This window comes from Carassius auratus, chromosome 6 (genome assembly GCF_003368295.1).
Source record: "Carassius auratus strain Wakin chromosome 6, ASM336829v1, whole genome shotgun sequence".
Classification (NCBI taxonomy): Eukaryota; Metazoa; Chordata; class Actinopteri; order Cypriniformes; family Cyprinidae; genus Carassius; species Carassius auratus.
The window spans coordinates 16,963,803-16,982,456 of record NC_039248.1 but is presented as its reverse complement, the minus strand read 5'-3'; the positions used below and the strand labels follow the sequence as shown (position 1 = coordinate 16,982,456).

The window sequence follows — 18,654 nt, the reverse complement described above, 5'->3', positions numbered from 1 at the left end:
AAACTGTCATGTCGTTATAACGAGAAAACAAACTTCGTTATGTCGAGATAACGAGAAAAATAAGTCGTTATAACGAGAAAACGACTTTCGTTATGTCGAGATAACGAGAAAATTAAGTCGTTATAACGAGAAAACAAAAAGGAAAAAAAAATTATAATGCATGGCCGCTTAGAACTTCCGTACATATCAGCATATTAAAACTTAATTATAACTTGTAAAGAGTTATAAAGAGCAGCTTGGACATTTTTCTAAATGTGTAATTTTGTGTTCTATATTTTATTCCCGATTTTTCTTAAGAATTTATCTTTCCAAATATATAAAATACATTTATATTGATATTTATATTTTTATACAGTTATTACAAGAGCATAAAGGCTAGTTATATGCTAAAAGAGTAGTTTGTCCAAAAGTTCTGGCATAGTCACAGTCACGTTGTTCTAAAATGTATGTAAAATTTATATTCTAAAATGTATTAAAATGTATCTGTATTCAAAACACCTAAAGAAAAAAAAAAGCATAGGAATGGAACAGCATGCTATTGTGTCTGTGTGTGTGTGTGTGTGTGTGTGTGTGACCTTTCATTTTAAGTGTTGCACAAAAGCACTTTATAATTGTTTATGTATCTTGAAGCTTGCAGGGTTGGGTTCTTGTCTTAATCTTTAACCACTAGGCCACACTTCCTCTTGAAATTAATTACACTAGCTGTGGTTTACAGTTTACATTAATAATTTACACTCATCACATGATCAGTAAAACGTGATTTCATACAAAATTCCAGTTTGTTTCTGTTTTCCCATCAGATGATGTACTGATATAGAGATGTGGACAGTGGCTGATCAATTCTGACAGTCAATCAGTTCTGCGTAACATCTAATTTGTGGATGAAACACCTTCAGGAAAACATGCTGAGCCTTCCCTTGAGGGAAACCCCTCCCAGAACCCCTGCCAGTTTGGCTACCTGGCAGCAGGATGCTGCCCTCTACTGTGCAGAACAGAAACCAGAGAGAATAAGAGATGCTTGTAGACTTTAATGAGCTCCCATCAGACCTTGCTTTCATTATAAAAATAAAAACGCCTCAAACAGCCTTCCTTGTAATTATGCATCCTCCTCTTAACATCATCAAAGGCTTAATCGCCTGGAAAGGCGTTTGTGTGTCAGGAAAGAGCAGGTTGTTTTACTAATTAAGATGAGCAATGCAATCATTCCTGGTGGCCTCTCCCTTTCTTCTATTGTTGGAAGAAGTGTTGAGCATTTCCTCTCCATCAGATAGATAAAAACAAAGATGCATGAGTGTGAGAAATGCATTCTTGTTGTGATCATGTAAAGAAGCCGGAGGGAGTTTGAAGGCTGTAATGGACGGTCTGTGCAATGACACAACTGAGCCATCCCTATCCCTCTCCATTATGTGCAGTTTCAGCCTTCTGTTAGTGCCAGCCTGCAGAGGACAAACACCACAGCTCGGGTTTCAGGCATCATCACTTCTTGCCTATTACACTCCCAACCTTTATCTATGATGCCTTTTTCACTGCTGTATTACTGAACTCTTTTATGAAACATCTGAACGTTTCTATTATAATCTTGTTAACTATACTTTTATTCTTATTGTAAGCTGTTGTTTCGTGCAGTAGACAATATTTTTGTTGGACAACCTGCCGATATTACAAAATATAAGAATTATTGTCTTTTGGGGGGGGTAACACTTTATTTTAGCGTCCCTGTTACTCATAACACGTACTTAATACAGTAATAATGGAAATGATGTATAATGTGTAACTTCCCCTAAAGTAAGTTGTTAAAGGGATAGTTCACCCAAAAAAAAAGAAAAATCTGTCATTAATTACTCTCCCTCATTTCATTCCATACCAGTAAAAACCTTTCTTTTGTGTTCATTTTCAAAACACAAATGAATATATTTAATGAAATCCAAGAGCTTTCTGACCCTGCATGGACAGCAACGCAACCGACACGTTCAAGGCCTAGAAAGGCAGTAAGGACATCATTAAAGGGGGGGTGAAATGCTCGTTTTCACTCAATATCCTGTTAATCTTGAGTACCTATAGAGTAGTACTGCATCCTTCATAACTCCTAAAAAGTCTTTAGTTTTATTATATTTATAGTCTGTACTGTTTTTTTTTTTTTCAACAAGAGCGGCTGGAGGCGTGACGTGTGGGCGGAGCTAAAGAATCACGAGCGCGAGTAAGCTTTTGCGTTGAGACCATCTGGAAACTGTGACATTACCGTGAGGAAAAAAACATCATCCAAAACAAACCATGGCTAACAGTCAGATTCAGCCGTATATTTATGATCCAGAATCAGATCCAGAGGCTGAAATTGAACAAGAGCAGCATCAGCAATCAGTCTCTATGTGGTATGTACTGAAACTGTATATATTTGCTTAGCGGTTTTGGAAAATGACCAAGTTCCACTTTGTCATATTTTTTTTTTTTTTATTTATTTTATTATTATTTTTTTTTTAAGGTGTACATGTGGAAAGTGCAGTTTGATGACAACATCGCATGTTGTTTACTTGATGTGATTACGCGCCGATAGCTAAGTTAACAACACAGAGATATTTGAAGCAGTTTTACTCACCCCCTTACGGTTCCAACACACAATCGTTACCCTATTTCGTTGGGACTGCATTATCCTTAAGAAATAAACGATGTGCAAATCTGTCGTCAAACTGGGCCTTGTTTGTAAAACAAGCATCTTCGAAATGCAGGGAACAAACAAAAAAAAAAATAAACTCCATCCACTGGTCCCTTAATGCAGTGTATTTTTTTTTTTTTTTTTTTTTATCTGTGCTGGGTTGTCATGCCCTGGCAACCAAAAACACACTTCTTTTGTGACATTTCGGTCTCTCGCTCTGATCAGTGAATGTCTCTGCTCTGCTATACGGGAGTGCGCGCTCTTCCGGCAGAAGTGCCCTTAGGACCCATATAAGAAAATTCCGCTCCATCTAACGTCACACAGACCCATACTTGAAAAAAACTTTCAGAAACTTGTGACAAACGTACAACTTAATTTTTGAAACTTTGTCCATGTTTAGCATGGGAATCCAACTCTTTAACAGTGTAAAAAACTCAGTATGCATGAAATAGCATTTCACCCCCCTAAAATAACCCATGTGACATCACTGGCTCAACCTTCATTTTATGAAACTACGAGAATACTTTTTGTGCGCAAAGAAAACAAAAATAAAGCCTTCATAAAATTATAACTTCATAACCACAGATGTCACATGGACTATTTTAACAATGTCATTACTACCTTTCTGGGCCTTTAACGTGTTAATTATGTTGCTGTCTATGCAGGATCAGAAAGCTCTCTGAGAAAGCTCTGCTGTGACAAATAAAAATAAAATAAAAAAGTTTCTCTTTTAGTTTTCAATGAAAAAATAATTTTATGTAAAATTATAAATTTATTTTACTGTTATTGTTAATCAAATCAATGCATTCTTTACTCATATATATATAAGTAAAGGTGCAGTAGGAGATCTTGGAAAATGTTAACTTTAACCTGATAGCACTGAATGCGAATGTCCCACCGTTCCTGCAAAACGCAGTCTAAAGCCACGCCCCCTGAATGCATGAACGTGAACAGATCAGAAGACCTGAGACAACATTACTACAATACATAATGTGTCATTCACCGCTGAGAAAACTTTATAGTACAGTTACTAAAAGTACTACAATACCAGGAATGAAGATCAGGTTTGCCTGCCATTTAATTAGTCTGCATAGCGTACGTGAACGCGCTAATGATGTATCCTGTCTGTGCAAACTGGGTGCGAAGAGTTATGCAAACACATGTTGAAAGGCAGGTAGGAAAGTCAGTTAAAACACTTGGAATATATATAATATATACCATTTTTTTCGGACTATAAGTCGCACCTGAGTATAAGTCGCATCAGTCCAAAAAAACGTCATGATGAGGAAAAAAACATATATAAGTCGCACTAGACTATAAGTCTCATTTATTTAGAACCAAGAACTAAGGGAAAACATTACCATCTCCAGCCGCGAGAGGGCACTCTACGCTGCTCAGTGTAGACTACAGGAGCACTGAGCAGCATAGAGCGCCCTCTCGCGGCTGTAGACGGTAATGTTTTCTCTTGGTTCATGTCAAATTAATTTTTATAAATAAGTAGCACCTGACTATAAGTCGCAGGACCAGCCAAACTATGAAAAAAGTGTGACTTATAGTCCAAAAAATACGGTAAATCGAGATAAATACATTTTAACCACTTAACTTACTGATTGCTATCGGGATGTGAAGAGACAGTCAACCAGCAGTACAACAAATGCTTCTGAAGACAATCACCTAATGCACCTTTAATTTATTTCAGCAAACATCTTAATGACCTCAGACTTTTGAATGTTAGTATAGCCTTTAACTTGCATATAACTTTAGAAGTAAATCTATTTAAGGTATATTATTTTCATTGTTTTTACATTTTTAAATGTTATTAGGTGCTTTCAGTGTGGGCAGAGCTGTGGTATAACGCTGAGAAATACAAACCTAGCAAGCCACTGACAAAATGTAGTGCCATTGCTGGTGAGGAAATGTTAGGGGAGCGTTCTAGTTTTGGGGTGATTTGTGTCAATCACAGTGTAGACAGCTATGTTGATTTGGGATAGTGATCTAGTTAAATGGGATGTCAGACTGAGTAGATGAGATGTCAGGCTGAGTGTGGTTAGGGTCCTCTGTGGTGGAGGACGTTTTAGAGAAGTACAGCTGATGCATGGAAGCTTGATAAGAGTTGATCAACATTTTAAGTGGCTTATTTTATGCATGGGTAGGCGTGCACTGTTGAAGACTGATGAGTCTATTAGCAAGCTGAGTTTTGTGTAATTGCTGTGTGGAAAATGAGCATATGATATACAGCATGATGACTGGAGAGAGATTTCATTATTTTTTAGTGTGGCTTTTGTTTTCAGGACCACTGTGCATTTCCTTTTTCAGTGCACAGAGCGTAAAATTCCACACTGTGTAATAGTTTGTTTACACTTCAGAAGAGATTATACTATTTTGGCCAAATTAAAGTGTTTTTGTGTAATAAAAGTCTGTTGTTTATCATTGTGTAAAATTTAAGTATTCTTTAATAAAAAACTACTGTGGTATAATATGACACAGTACAGTGATGCATAAGATACTAATATTGTGGTATTTTTTTTTTCTTAAAATTGGAAATTGTAAAGAAATAAGTTACCAGTACTGTTTTTATTGTTGTGATTTATCTGTACTGTTTGGTGTTTTCATCCTGAACTCTCTTGGCTCCACATGAACCCCAAGGGAAATCTTGTTTTGTTGAGTGTTGGTCCCTCATGAGACACTGGAGTCTTTTAAAAGAACCTTGAAGACACTGACAAATTGTAAGCAGTATTTGCTTAGACAGCAAAGGGTGACCACCAGTGTGATCTGCTAACAGTTTGGTCAGAAAGGAACATTTTGATAGGTCTAAATGACGGTACATATTAAATCGCATTGGTGACCCACTGTTCTTCACTCAAAACACACACTGCTTACCGAATTAGCCAATCCTGATTAGCACGATTATATCATCTTGGATGTGAAGACACATACAAAGAATGAAACCCTGGTGTGTGTGTTACTTTAGACATCTTTGCACCAGTTTCTTTGTAAGCAGCTGAGCTGCAAATTCTTTAGCAATATAAATGTACTATTATTTGTACATTGAAACTGAAAACTGGGGGATTTTATGGTGCAGAATACTCTTGACATCTCACTACTGACAGTGAAGTTATTGTGTCAAGTGTGTGTGTGTGTGTACATAAAGCAGCACACAATGCTGCTGAAACTGCTTGCTTTGTTTTCTCCTCTTGCTCCATTATTCAGGCTTTTTCATCCTGCTTCTGTTTTCTGTCGCCTAAATCAACAGGTGGCTGAAGGGCCTGTTGGGAAGCTTTACAGATCTTTAGATGCCCTAGATTTATTGCCTCTCTCTTTCTCTCTGAAAATACTCAAACTTTGCTCTACAACTACATTTCCCACCAGCTACTTGCATTAAATTTGAAGATGGATGTATGGATTTAGATAATCTTAAGTTCTTCATGTACTGTACTTTGGAATTGCCGAAAGTTCTCCCTGCAATTAAACATTGATCATCATGATTATATGTGTATTTTACACTAGAAAATACATTCTGCAGTTATAATGCCATGTTTATTACAATCTAAGGTCAAATGAACTCAATTTATTTCTAAATGTCAGGCGTAACATGGCATAATGAGATGTTGTGTGTGTTTTTATTTATTTATTTGATTATATTTATGCACGGATGAATAAAACAATATTGTGGTTTTGTCTGTCATGACATATATTTAAGATCTGTGTGCATGTAACGTACAATAGATCACTTAAGTTAAACAGTTTTAAAGGTATAGTCCACCCAAAAATGAAAATTGCCATCATTTTGTTTTAGATCGATATTTTAGAATGTTGGTAACCATATATTTAAGTCAAAACAGTGAAACTGTTTGTTTAGCAACATAGAACCACAAGGTTTGGAACGCCATGAGAGTGAGTAGGTGACATAATTATTTTGTTTTGTTTTGGGTGGATTTCCCCTTTAAATCTGTAGAAATTATACAGTAGTATTTATATAATTTTAGGGTTTATGTAAATAAAAGATAAAATGCATTTTAGATGTAGATGTAAACATGATCATGTCCTCTCTCCCGCAGAGCGCACTATGGCCAGACACGAGGTGCGAGGCGTGGAGCAGAGACAGACACGGGACGGCGTTCGGGACTCCCCGGCATTGCCTGAGATTGAGGATCTGATTATCATCTATAACCGTGTGCCCAAGACTGCCAGCACTTCCTTCACCAACATTGCATATGACCTGTGTGGAAAGAACCGCTTCCATGTCCTCCACATCAACACCACCAAGAATAATCCAGTCATGTCTCTGCAGGACCAGGTAACATGTCCATTACATTAGATTCAACTTACAATGCATTCATGTATGAGATTATTTAACATTTTAGTACAATTATGTACACATAGTTCTTAAAGGGATAGATCATCCAAAAATGAAAATTGTCATTCTTTGTTCATCTTCAGAACACAAAAATGAAGATATTTGTAATGAAATCTGAGAGCCCTCTATAGACAGTAAGGGTCCTACCACGGTCAAGACACAGGAAGGATGGAAGGACATCGTTATTCCATGTGACATCAGTGGTTCAACGATAATTTTTTGAAGCTACAAGAATACTTTTTGTGCACAAAGAAAATTGTAACGGCTTTATTAAAAAATAATGATAAAATAACAGTTTCTCTCCCCCAAGTTACTGTCTTCTGCCATTATTGAGAGTACCATGATGCATGCTTGTGGTGCTGCTGATGTAGAACATGTATGCACTGTGCCTTGTTTATGAGCGGAGGAACACACACACATACGCCGTGATCAAATACATCGACTGTCTGCTGTAGGCTGGTTCAAAAAATAAGTCAGTCCCATAGAATTCCCCATGTCAAAATGCCCAACTTCACAGTAGAAAAAAATATATGTTTAAAGCCAGGTACAAAAAGTGGTTTTGGTCTATATAGCTCATTTTGACCTTCATGACAACTGTAAGGGGAGTGAATTTCCTAAATGTATATTAAGCCTTGAAGTTCTGCATAATTAAAGGCATGGGTTGATGGTGGATTGCCGCTGTTGTTGCCACAGTCAAGCTAAGTGGGTGTGGTTTCAGCAACCAGCTCCACAAACGTCCTGCCTCTTTGTCCATTTTCGATTATACAGGGGAAACGCGCAGTGACGTGCTGCCAAGATGACGATGGCAGCTCTGCTCACTTTGAGCTTCAAAAACACTACATTCATGTTTTTTACATTCTATGATTGTGGTACTCTCATTAATGGCACCTATGGTGATGCGGAGGAGAAGAATTGTTAAATAAAGTATTCTTCGCACACAAAAGTATTCTCATAGTTTCATAACATTACAGTTTAACCACTGTTACATGAACCATTTTAACTATGTCCTTACTACCTTTCTGGGCCTTGACCATGGTAGGACCCTTGCTGTCTATCCAGGGTCAGGAAGCTCTCGAATCTTAAAATGTGTTCTGATGATGAATGAAGGTATTAAGGGTTTGGAACAACATGATGGGATGAACAATGGGTGAACTATCCCTTTAAGCTTTGCAAGTCCAGAGATTAAGGTCATTTTCTCTCTAATTCCTTTGAACACTCCAAATATACTGTAACTGTATGTGAACACCTCAGATGAACTCAGACCACTCTAAAAGGAACCAGTGTCCTTTTGTGGTTCAGCTGAGTTCCTTTTTAAATCATTAACCATAAGTTTTTTTGTTAATTTAAAGGGGTCATCGGATGCCAATTTTCCACGTTAATATGTTTCTTTAGGGTCTTACTGAAAAGTCTGTAACCTACTTCAGTTAAAATTTCTCAATAGCTATGTTGGTAGCACTTTATTTTACAGTCCTGTTCCTCATGTACATACTATGTACTTATTACAGTAATTACAATAACTATGAAATAACTAGGTACTAACCCTGAACCTACCCCTAAACCTAACCCTACCCCATGTAGTTACCTTGTGTTACCAGAACTTTCTTAGATAAATACACTAAGTACACTATAAGTACATGCTAGTACACGTACTGTAAAATAAAGTGCAACCGCTATGTTTCCATTACTTACGCGCAAAACTTGAATATCGCATAACATGTTTGTGAATAAAGCACAGTTTTCATCCAATGAGTCAAAGAGAACAAAAATGTCACTTTCTGATAAAATGGCACTATATATCTCTAAGAAAACTAGGAGAAGCCACAGCATAATAATTTTCATATGTAATAAATTACTTGCGATTCAGAGAGAGCAGGTGTAACACAATAATGCGGTCATTGTTTTTAGAGGTCGATGCCTGCTGTTTGGGCACGCAGTCATGAAATACTTTGAAGACAGCCTTTCCTACATCGGGACATTATATGCTCACCTAACATTCATCATCCTCAAATATGGCTTATCATCTAAAATATGTATGTAGTAGCAACTTTACATGGCAGCTCAATCTAATGTTGGCCTAGAAAATAATTTGCAGTTATTTTGTTTGCGTGGAGCGTGGAAACTGAACCGTAGCACACTACTGCATGACAGATTGAGGCACCGCTGCGATCATTTGCTCTTAAAAGAATTCATAATTTTTGGTCATACAGATTAATTCAAGAGTAATGAATCTTTTGTATCTGTAAAGACACTACGTTTATTTGTGTACACCCAGAATAACAATGAAATATTGCGCTTTTGTAAAATAATGAAAGCAAACAGGATGCACTTTCTGCAATCTCGGACTGTTAACCTGATCATGTCTGTGTTTGTCTTATAGAGAGTGAAACTTTAAATGAACCAATTCAAATATTCTCAGATTATGTAATATATGCCTACAGATGCATATTGCGGAGATGTGTCAATGTTGCCGACTTCATCATTTAAAACAAAAAACACTAGTGTAACAATAAATTATTAAAATGTTAATACATACAATGTACTTGCTGTTTTTTCCCAACACATTCATAATTATTATATTTGCCGATGCACTGTGGCAAGCCTTTTTTGCGTGCGCTTGAGCGCTTGTTAGGCTATGTAGGCAATTAAAGGCTCATAATTATGAGTTTATGGTTTATTAATAAAAGTGTGACTAATAGTCGAATGATGCTTAAAATGAACGACTACTAGTCGACCAGAAAAATCTTTAGTCAAGGGCAGCCCTAATGCATAATGACAGTCTTTTTACGAGAAGCATAAGAGGCTGACAATTAGCTGAATATATAGCCTACTTATTCAATAAATTAACACTTAGCCTGCATTTAAATCTTTATTCGAATGTGTCAATTAACATTTTTATTTTAATGCCTTAATTTGAATATGGCAACATAATACTGCGCTCTACAATATTTCTATGAATAATTCTCTGACAGAGACCATCAGCCAATCCCTGGGTGCGTATTTGGTAAGAATGCTGACATTCATAGCAACGAGGTCAACCCCGCACTTACCCCACTTTCACACTGCAAGCGTGATCGGTGTGCGAGCAACGCGTCCGCGCAACTACATCGCCACTGTAGCAGCAGACTCTCGCGAGTATTCACACTGGAAGCGTGTAAGTACAGTATCACAGCAGCGGCTGCAAAGCGTGTTCGGCAGACAATATAACCATTTCAAACATTAGGTATAATTCTTTCAACATTTGTTTTTATAATAATACACCACACTTTCACCCAAACCGATTAATTAAAAAGTTTAAATGGGTAAATACATATTTGTTATACTTAATTTTCTTCTCTGGCATAATTGTTAAAACTCTAGACATTGGCATTGTTGTTAAAACTCTTGACATGCTTATTCTGTGCATTTTGAGCACGTTTTGTGTTAAATCACATTTATTTTGTCCATCAAAAGTGTGCTTTCACTTTAATTGAGCGTGAGCAGCACAGCAAAAATAGAACGGACGCCGAAGCCCCCGCTACACTGCTGTTAACGCGACGTTCCTGCTTGACGCTCACGTGCTGCTCCTGGTCCCGGTGTGAATGCACTCACTTATTAACACGGACGCCGAAAAAAATATGCGCTGCTTGCGCGCCGCTCACGCTTGCAGTGTGAAAGAGGGGTTACTCTTAGTTTAAGATTTCTGTCTAATCCTTACTAAAAGTTTGTCTCAGCAGCTTCATGAATAGGTTTTAAGAGAAAACTCTTAGCTAAAAACTTCCATTGCTATTCAGGAGAACTCTTAGTGGTAAAATAAAATACGGGCCCAGAGTTTTAAAACATGCTTATAAAAAATTAGGTTGCATTTTATTTTACAGTACGTGTACTTAGTGTACTTACAGTGTATTTATCTAAGAAAGTTCTGGTAATACAAGGTAACTACATGGGGTAGGGGTAGGTTTAGGAGTAGGTTCAGGGTTAGTACATAGTTATTACATAGTTATTGTAATTACTATAATAATTACACAGTATGTAAATACGGAACAGGACTGTAAAATATATTGCTACCAAAAATTCTTACACAAAATAATAATTAGTAGCTAGACATTGTATATAAGTATGCCTGATATTGGGCACATTTTACAGACACTCTCAACTTATGCAGTTCGGTCCAAGTGCAGAGGTGTAGTGTGCTTACACTGATGACATTGTGATTGGTCTTTTGCTCAATTGTCACTCTGACAGTCCAGGTGATGTTAGCCCAGAGGCCCTGTGTTTCTGCCGCACGCTGCCTCTAACAAGCAGCCTTGTCTCTGGCTCCACCTCCATAATTCATAACCTACTGTCAATATCCACACTGCTGCTGTGCCTTTGTGTGACAACCAGCACTGAACAAGTCGAACCGATAGATAAAAAGAACAAGGGGGAAAAAGAATAAAGTGCAGATTATGTTGACAGCTGCGAAGACAGACAATTCTCTATTCATTTTATGTATTGTTACATGTCAGCTCACAGAAATCTATCTTTGACGAGTTTTATTTGCGGAGTTGAAGGGGGTAAAAAATCATTTTGACCTCACATGTGTCAGCGTTATTCAACACAGCATGTGGCTCTGTCGGTCTGCGATCATGAGCGTATGTTTACATTTGTATTCACGTCATTGTCATCCACAAAATAATATGCCTTGGAGCAGGGGGGAGGGAAGGTGTTATTTGTGGGTGATTTTTGCCAAGGTAATATCCAGTCTAGCTTTCAACAAAGCCTTTCGACGGTACAGATGGTACAACCTTTCCCTCCCAGCGGAGTACAGCTGTGGGACTACGGGGAGGATGTTTGGAGAAAACATTGCTGAAATGTGTTGCATTAAGTAGTCACTTGGCTGGTTTGTTTAGCAGCCCGTGACAGATGCAGTGCGTCAGTGCGAGATTGTTATTTGAGATTTGGATATTGCTGATGCTTGAATGATGGGGGCATATCACACATGCAGTAAAAACATATTAGAGGTTTATAAACTGTGCACAGGGACAAATCGAATGTGTTATCTTGTGCTTACAGATGAGGTTTGTAAGGAATGTGACATCCTGGCGAGAAATGAAACCAGGTTTCTACCATGGCCATGTCGCCTATCTGGACTTCACAAAGTGAGTTTTGCTGTATTAATATTAAACCATAATAACAATCACTGGAAGCAATTGCTCTACAGTTCACTGTAGTTAAAATGGGTATGTTTTCTTAAAGCATCCAAGACCGTATCTAGTAGATTTAGTAGATGTCTGTTCCTGAAAAATGGGACATCCATCAGCCAGCTATTTAATTCACTGATGTGAGAAGATACATTTAAATGCTGCACTCTAGTGGTTGAAAGTGGAACATGTTTTTTTTTTTTTTTTTTTATCAGTGGTTTAGTTTTTTTGTGTGTGTGTGTGTGTGTGTGTGTGGTTTGTACCACTGATTTATAATAGTCATATATAGATCTGTGGTTTGTATGCTGCTGTTATTAAAGCAAAAAGAATACATACCATTGAAATTCTGAAATTGTATTAAATGTTTAACTCTTCACATTGTTCTGGTGATAATATAATTGTAAACAAGAAATGTGTATTACAAACTTGTAGTAGAAGAATGTAGAAAAAAAACGAACAAACAATTTTTGACAGGTGTTTCCTGATTTTCGACTGCATATAATAATATAACTAGTGCGGTCACATGATCAATCGCATCCAAAATAAAAGTTTTTGTTTACATAATATATGTGTTCTGTTTTTGTTTATTATGTATATATAAATACACATACATTGTATATTTTGAAAATATTTACATTTTTATACATTTATATATTTTTGTTGTTATATTTTATTATATATAAATATATTTAATATATGATGTTATATAATATATATAATATATAATATAAAAAAAAACATTTGAGAAAAAAGTATACATGCGTGTGTTTATTTATATTTAAATATACAGAGTAAACAGTAATAATCAATTGTTTGACAGCACTGAATATAACATGATATAACAGTATAATACAATATAATATTCCTCTAAATAGGTTTGGAGTCAAGGGAAAGCCGGTATACATCAACATTGTACGGGACCCCATCGAGAGGTTGGTGTCGTACTACTATTTTCTCCGATTTGGAGATGATTATCGGCCAGGTCTCAGACGGAGAAAGCAGGGGGACAAAAAGGTATTCTTTTTAAACAATTAATTTGAAGTAACTATTAATTTTCTCCCCATGTGGATGCTAAGATGCTATATGTGCGACTGTGTTTCAGACCTTTGATGAGTGCATGTCTTCAGGAGGTTCTGATTGCGCTCCTGAGAAGCTTTGGTTACAGATCCCCTTCTTCTGTGGCCATTACTCTGAGTGCTGGTGGGTAACATGAGCAGCCTGTTACTCTTGTTTTTCACTAAATGCTCTTTCGCATTAGACAAATTGATTGATTCACTCTTTACTGATTTGTTCTTGAAACTGTGTAGGAGCTGGAAATGATCTTGTGTGTCTCGTTTGCGCAGGAATGTTGGCAGTAGGTGGGCTCTCGAACAGGCCAAGTATAATTTGGTGAATGAGTATCTGCTCGTGGGAGTGACTGAGGAGCTGGAGGATTTTATCATGATGCTCGAGGCCGCGCTGCCACGCTTCTTCAGAGGAGCGACTGAGCTCTACCGCACAGGTACTTTGTCGATATTTAAGAAAATGACAGTTCTGTTCTCTACTTGCCTTCATCGTTCCAAACCCAAGCTTTTCTTCATGTAACACGAAAGCTAAATACAATAGCTTTGTGTGAGAAACAGCCTCAAGGTCAAATTCATGGCACTTTTTTGACAGCCCGTGGAAGAAGTACCTTAACAAATGTGTGTTTTGTAGATTCTTTTTCAATTCATTGGTCGAAATGAAATCATTCGGAAAACCTTTTGAATATTTTGTTCATGAACCAGACCAATATAATTCAGTAGTTCAGTTGCAGCTCCTGGATTCGGTCTGTTTGTCACACAAAGGTATTGTAAAGGTTCAGAAGTAGTCATACGGGCTTCTTTTGATATACTTTACTTATGGTTCTTTTGCATCCTTTATGAAGCTTGGAAGCTTGACTCCCTATTCATTATAACTGCATGGAAGAGAATGACTAGAACATTATTAAAAAACATAATTCTCCTTTTGTGTTCAATGGAAGAAAGATATTCATAAGGGCCCAGTACTGTAAGTGTTGCTTCCTCCATGTTAGAATTGATTGTATTTAAGCAGTGGATTTTATTTTAAAGTGTTATGCCTTTCATGTCAAAGCTGAATTTTCAGCATTATTTTTATTCTGCTGGCTGTTGCTAGTATATTGTAGCCATTTTTAGTCTTCAGTGTCACATGACTTCTCAGAAATGATTGAAACATTTAGTTTGTATCATGATAAATATTTAATATTCAACTAATACAACAACTACTTATTGCTCTTTTATTGTACTAGCAATGAAAATATTCACTTTTTTTTCTGGAAATGAAAAAGTCAAATTGTAATTAATTTGTAAATTAAACTCGTATTTAGCCAAGCTTTGAAAAGAAACCCTAACGTGTTTTCAGCATTGAGCATTGAATAATTTTTCAAGTACACAAGCCAGTGAAACCTCCTGAGTGACCTGCATTTTATTCTGTCTTTGACTCGAACTGCAGGCAAGAAGTCTCACCTGAGGAAAACGAGCGAGAAGAAACCTCCCACTAAAGAGTCCATCTCAAAGCTGCAGCAGTCCAACATATGGAAGATGGAGAACGAGTTCTACGAGTTTGCGCTGGAGCAGTTTCAGTTTGTGCGCGCTCACAGCGTCAGGGAAAAAGACGGAGAGCTTTACCTGCTGGCTCAGAACTTCTTTTACGAGAAAATCTATCCAAAAGTAAACTAGAGTTGACATTAGCATGGTCCAAGTGTCATTTGGCCCGTTCATGAACTGTTCTGTCACATTCACTGGGAAGAGAAGAAAAGGACTTCTGCAGTGTGAACACGTGAATACCCGGAAGTCCTAGACTAGAGGGGGTCGAAGGACTTAAAGAGTGTGTTTTTTGAGAGACTTCACTCAGTCCTGACTCTGACGCTCGTTCTCTAGCCACTTTGAGCCCAGTATCTTTTTATGGACTTTTACAGCAGGGAAAACACTTGTGACACCACCATCAAATTTTCACATAATTCATCATGCCTCATGACAGAACCTCTTTGGCCATCGCTCATTGTTGTGAAAAAAAACAAAAAAAGAAAAAAATTTAAACAGGGTCAAAAGGGTACTGCTTTTTGTACCAGATGTATGGTATATTAGAGCACCTCCTTATTTTACTACTAACTGTGGTTTTGTGAATTCTTAACACTTTCTTGCATTGTGTGTATTCATTTTTAATAGAATGCCATGAACAGTGTTTACAGACTTTAGTCAAGGTATTGTAGCCAGAGTTTAGAATGTGGTAAAAACAGATTTCACATCTGTACAAATTGTATTTACATTGTATATTTTATGTAATTGGACCAAATGGTTGTAAGAAATTCAAAGTTGTAGAATTTAAAACTAGTCATTTAGAAAATAGACATCTTTTTTGGGGACCCCACTGGTGCTTGCTTTTTCTTTACACTCTCTTTTTTTTATCATTGCATCTCCTGAAGACGCTAAAATAATGAAACTGAATAGAAACGAACTTTCATCTTTCATTGACTGGTTAAAGATCATTAGATCTGGCCTCCGTGTTCCTGTTTCTACCTGCTTCTGTGTGAGGCCTTATCTGTCCAGAACAGGTTCCTTGAACGATAACTGCAAATATCATCATGCATCTTGTAGCAGTCTGTACTGGTTTAAGGTAACTTGATCTCAACAGACTACTACCCTCTCGGAAGTCGTAATATTGCCTTTTACCAGAGGATGAAAAAAGAAAGAAAGAGGCTTAAACCAACATTAGTTGTTTACTCAGTAGTGCCTTCATGAATCATTCACTCCACCCTGGTTTCAGCTGTTGTTCAGATCATTTAAACAATGTCTGTGTATTAAATTGTGTTTAAACTGCCAGCCTTTCTTTTTTTTTTTTTTTTTGTGTAAATTGTCTCAAAGCATTTCAAATAAACTTTACTGTCTGTGAGACCAGTAAGAGATTTATTTATGTATTAATTTTTTCCAGTATGCTTAGTTTTTCTTCAAACTGGGGTTTGTGGATATGTGCACATTTTCAGAGGGAAGTTTTTAGGACTGTCAAAGTTGACTTGTTAAATGAAGACGTCAATTAAATATGTAAATTGTTTACTTCATTTATCAGTGATCTTATTAATTGATCATATATAGTACAAAAGCATAGTACTATGCCCATCAAGGCTGCATTTGTTCATAAATACACAGAGCAATAATAGTATGACATGTCTGTACTGTTACTTGTGATCAGCTTAACGCGTCCCTCTTGAACAAAAGATTTCTTTAAAAAAAAAAAATACTGATTTTACTGATCCCAAACTGTTATTATGCAGTTTTTATTCATCTTCCAACATTTTCTTGACAATTCATTTATTTCACTCAAAAATGTCACATTATGGTAAATGGCGTACAGCAAGGGTGTACAACTTTAAAAGGTCACTATGCTGCAGATTTGAGCTCCAATCACAACTAAATGAGCTAAGCTTTATGATAGCTAAAAACTTCTCGACAACAGTGTTTTTGGTCATATAGTTTTGGTAAGGGTCATTAATTTCTTATCAGTTGTTCGGTCTCATTTTTAGTTTCAACATAAAACAGGGGAAAGCTGTCATGGTGACTATAGGACAAATCTCATTTAATTCTGAGTTCATCTCCACAGACAGACAGACCACATCCAGACATGTCACATGACCAGAAGAGAACGTCTGCTTCACAAAAGAGAACTCAATTAACTTTTTCGCTGCAGGCATAACAAAGCATTGTTTCATTAGGCAGATGCATACAAGCTGATAATTACTCCTCAATTAAAAAGAGCCTGTTCCATGTATTGATTTACAAGGGAGAAGGTTAATTAGGAGCACTGAAGTTCTCTGTTCTGTTGATGTAGCGTTGCTTTCATTTGTTTGTTTCCATGTCAGTGAGTATCTTAGTATGAAACAGGATTTTATCTAAGTCTTTGATTGTTTGTTTAGAATACTTTTTACGTTTATTGGCAGTATCTCTTGAAGGATCACTGAGGGGTAAATAATCATGCACTGGAGATATAATAGTCTGGGAGCTTAAAATTATTGCATCTTTTTGAACATGACCAGCTGGCTCTTTCTAAGTATTTAAATGGCCTTTGTGTGCCTTTTACATCAAAATAAATAAATAATGTTATTAATGTAAAATCAATAACTTTAATAGTAGCTAGTATTTACAGTAAATTGTATTCCTTCTACATGAAGATGCTTTCTTCGGCCTGTACCCAGTCAGTTTTATCTAACTTGCCTTTGCTGTGTTAGCAAATGCAACTTAAAAATATATAAAGAAAGATAAAATATTAGATTTATTTCCACATGTGTGTTTGTGTGTGTGTGTGTGTTAGACATTCTACTAACTATTTCTGCAAACTTACTTATAATCAGTAAAATGTCTAAATTGGACTCAAAATAAAGTGTGACATATTACATTACATTATTATATTATATTATAATATATTATAATTTTGTCCTTGTTTTTATATTGTTCTAGGTTTTGACAAACACTTTGTCCTTGTGTGTTCAGATTACGCATCAACCCTGTTCCCATTCTGCTTAATTTATTTTGAATTAAGAAAGACAAAGACTGTGCGTGTGTGTTTAAGTCATTGATGTAGCTACAAAATATGACCCACAGGTTTCTATGCTGTGGCCAGGACAAAACTAAGTGATCAGAGCATGTCCTGTCCCAGCCAGCGTTCTTTGCAATAAACACTTTTATCATGATATTTCAGAAAGCTAATTCTTCAAGGGAAAATAATTAAGCACTTATATCAACCTTTAATAAGGTATAATTACAGCCAAAAAAATAAAATAAAATTTAATTTAACTTGACCCAGTATAATTTATTAACACTTCAGTTTAACAATTCTGTTGTATTAAAGAATGTTTAAAATCTTACCATAATTGTAATATTTGCCGATATGAAACTGGAAAAGACATCCATTCTAAATAATGATCCAGATATGTGTGATACTTGCATTTACTTTAAGCCATGAAAATATAATGTCATATCTAAATGAATTATAAAGATTTTTTTTTTTCTTTCTTGCTTGCCGTCACTTTTGATCTAATACATACCGTCTTGTATTAAATGCAGAATCTGCTTAATTCTTTGATCTTCCACCAGAGGGAGTATTGCGTTCACCGATCCGTCCTTTTCCTCGAATCAGCTCAGCTGGATCTGTTCAACAAGCTCCATTAGTACACCTGTACTGAGCCAAATGGACCAAACGAATGGGGCATTACCATTAAGAATACAGATTGCTCTATTAGAGCTACACTGCCTTTCAGCTTAGGTGGTAGCTATAAATAAAGCTCTTTACTTTAGACCCAGCAATTTGTGTCCCTCTCTCTGTTCTCTTGCATAAATGACACACTAAGGTTTAAGTCACTGTGTGCAAATGGTGCGCTAGTGATGCAAACCTTTCCAGAGAAGAAGTTTAGCGTTTCTGGGAAGACTTTTTGTCATGATGTCTTCAAGAAGCTTTTA

General features: G+C 36.5%; 1 protein-coding gene across 1 annotated transcript in view; it reads left to right on the top strand.

The window, feature by feature from the left end:
* Nucleotides 1-16,109, top strand: part of LOC113098678 (heparan sulfate 2-O-sulfotransferase 1-like) — an 82,689-nt gene extending 66,580 nt beyond the window's left edge. Inside the window, exons 2-7 of the mRNA XM_026263713.1 lie at nt 6,709-6,947; nt 12,039-12,124; nt 13,042-13,180; nt 13,269-13,366; nt 13,510-13,667; nt 14,657-16,109. Coding sequence (XP_026119498.1) covers nt 6,709-6,947; nt 12,039-12,124; nt 13,042-13,180; nt 13,269-13,366; nt 13,510-13,667; nt 14,657-14,883 — 947 coding nt within the window. The 3' untranslated portion in view covers nt 14,884-16,109. The remainder of the gene's footprint in view (nt 1-6,708; nt 6,948-12,038; nt 12,125-13,041; nt 13,181-13,268; nt 13,367-13,509; nt 13,668-14,656) is intronic.
* Nucleotides 16,110-18,654: the final 2,545 nt, after the last annotated feature.